Below are 2,875 nucleotides of genomic sequence, written 5' to 3' on the forward strand. Positions count from 1 at the left end.
AACCTAGTAAGTGTGTAAGTAACACATTTTATTTAACAAGTTAAGATTGTTTTGCTATTATGAATTTAACAGAGGTGGCGGGCGGTGACGACTGGTGGTGACGGCGAGCGGCGGCGGCGGAGAATGGTGGTGGTGGTAGTGGTGGCGCCGGTGAGTAGTACGCGAAAGTTATTGATGTAATGTGGTTTTGATGTATGGTACATCGTACAATAGAATGTATACATTGTTGAAACTTAAAATCAATATTAAAATTTAAAGTTCAATGTTAAAGATCAAAAGTGAATTTGTTTTATCATATAGTATAGATAATTGTTATATAAAACATGTATTTCTTGAATACAAGTTTATATGTACTTCCATGAAAACTTGGGAGGGTCATAACCTATTTACATAAATGGCCATATTGGTTCAACAAACCTTAAGTACCAAGGCCAATTACATGAAAAAAAATTTAGAAGCGGAGTTAGTTTCCTTTAGATTTGTCCAAAAGTTTCGAGTAATTTAATAAGAGGTGCCAAAAACTCACGTATTACTTTTAATCTTATTAGCAAATCACAAAAATGGCAGAGCCTTAAACCACATTGACCATAACATATATGTTTGTACCACAAACGATTATTAGAAAAACATAAAAAAAATTAAAACTTGAAACCCATATAGACCCTTTTTTCAAATTTACACTTTAGGAGCAAGTCTAGACTTGATTTTCTCCACTTCTTTGGTTCCAACTTGGAATGCTTTAGTCAACACAACATCTTCCACCGTGGGAGACGATGCAAACAAAGCGGTTGCCACTCTTTGTGTGCCCGGTAATTGGCTGTTGAAGCCTGCAATAACCGCGGCAGGAACTTTTCCTTTGTTTATCTGAAAGTGAATTAAGCCTCTTGGGAATGTGAATATTTCACCTTTCTTGATAGTCTTGGAAAAGAGTTTGTTTTCTGTGGTAATGAATCCGACATCCAATTCTCCTTCAAGTACAAACACGATTTCAGTGGCTCTTGGGTGGGTGTGTGGTGGGTTAGTGCCCCCTGGTGCATAATCAATGCGAGCCATGGACACGCCCAAGGTGTTTAGCCCATTGATTTGGGTGACTGAGGCTGGTGTAACCGTTGCGCCGAATGTGTTGTTGGTGCTAGCAGGTTTTGCTAAACCGGCAAAGAAAAAATCATTTGCTGATATGTTGCTTTTGCAGGCGAATCCATTCATTTTTACACCTGTTTTGTGCATAGTAATTAATCTCAAGATTTAACTTATGTTGAGTCATAAAACATAAAAAAATGTTAAATGTGACTAATTTGGTAGATTTGCAAACACATTTTAAAATTTTGGTTTTAACTCATGGTAGAACAAAGGTCAAAATTAAGAGAATGAAATAGTAGTATCCAAACTATTTATTTTTTAGGCATATTTTAAAACCTACCAAACTAATTAATCACGTATTTATTTTTAAACATATTATCTTATCTTTATAAAATCGTACTAGCATCGTACCCGCGCGTTGCGATAGATACAATTAACACCACCACGTAATGATGGTTACCGTCAACAGTACTACGTGTTGTATTTTTTTTTTTTTTGAGAAAAGGAGTCGATAATATGTGTTTTGTGTGTGATTTTGTTTCTAAGTGGTGAGTTGTCGGTGTTCAAGGGGTACGGAATAAGGGGGTATAAGTGTAATTTCGACATGTGTAACTTTCAACATTTAGGAGAGTGAGCGTTATTTTTTTATAAAATAGTATAGATACTCGTAATATTATTAAAAGACGACAATTATGCGTTTAATTAGCAAAAGAACTTACATACAATACAGATCGATATACAATGTTTAGAAGATGACAAATTCTTTGAGCAAGTTTTCTTAAACAAATAAATTACTAACTTACCAGCAATATATTTTTATAACATTATAAATTTGTCATATGTTATATAATTTTGTTTATCAATGGCAGTATATTTCTTTTCTATCTATATTAAAAAATTTATGGACGAACAAAAATTCGAACGTTCCCATATACTCGACGACGCATGCATCACTAGTATCCTCTACTATAAAAACATTTTATTTGAACATAAATATGATTACTTAATTAATTAATAAAATGAATGCCAAAACTTGTGGAAAACTCAAAAAAGGAAAATGAATATATAATTTCATATACATGAGCTGGCCAAAATAAAGAATGCTATATATATAGTCTACCAAAGAGGCAAAGAATAATAGATACGACAAGAAAACATTGTATTATTCTTTAAGGCAAGTCACAACTACCAGAAAATGTATATGTGTTCATTGACTTATAAATCTCTTACCTCTTTTTCCCATGAATCAACTAGCTAGCTAGTTGACCAACAACTTGATAGATTAAAATCACATCTCAAAAATGTTAAATATTTTCTGGATTAAACAAACAGGCTGAAGTATGTCATGGTCAACTTGGGCGATGAGTCCATATTTTTTTTATTGTAATTGTAAATTTTTTTTTGTACTTTGACACCTTGCCAAAATTTTGTTTTAATAGAACTTCAGCTGTTAAAAAAAAAAAAGTAGATATGAATGAAAATGAATTTTTAGTACCTGAAGCAAGATCTGCAACACAAACATCTTGAAGCAATTCAGGATCAGCAGAGACAAAAGAAGCCAAAAAGATGGCCATCATCATTCCAATCATTACCAATCCATAATAATCTCTTCTTGCAGCCATTGGAGAAACTAGACTACTCACTCTTTTTAGCTAAATATGGAAAAAATAAATCTAAATTAACAGAGCTGATTCAGCTGAATAAGGAAATAGTTGGTATATATACAATAATACGCTAGCCCTTTTCACTTTATAACTTGATAGGTGTAATAATTATGTTAAGACAGGAGAATATT

General features: G+C 32.8%; 1 protein-coding gene across 1 annotated transcript; it reads right to left on the bottom strand.

The window, feature by feature from the left end:
* Positions 1-512: 512 nt before the first annotated feature.
* On the bottom strand, positions 513-2,875 carry LOC122592707 (germin-like protein 5-1). The gene is made up of 2 exons (XM_043764999.1): positions 2,576-2,875; positions 513-1,214 (listed from the first exon to the last, which is right to left on the bottom strand). Exons 1-2 carry the CDS (start codon positions 2,700-2,702, stop codon positions 676-678), a joined length of 666 nt encoding a protein of 221 aa, XP_043620934.1. The 5' UTR covers positions 2,703-2,875; the 3' UTR covers positions 513-675.

This window comes from Erigeron canadensis, chromosome 3 (genome assembly GCF_010389155.1).
Source record: "Erigeron canadensis isolate Cc75 chromosome 3, C_canadensis_v1, whole genome shotgun sequence".
Classification (NCBI taxonomy): Eukaryota; Viridiplantae; Streptophyta; class Magnoliopsida; order Asterales; family Asteraceae; genus Erigeron; species Erigeron canadensis.

Coding starts and splice junctions, on each gene's coding strand:
- LOC122592707 (XM_043764999.1), bottom strand. CDS start 2,702: ATGGCTGCAAGAAGAGATTATTATGGATTGGTAATGATTGGAATGATG. Junction 1,215..2,575: donor TGTTGCAGATCTTGCTTCAG/GTACTAAAAATT, acceptor TGCACAAAACAG/GTGTAAAAATGAATGGATTC.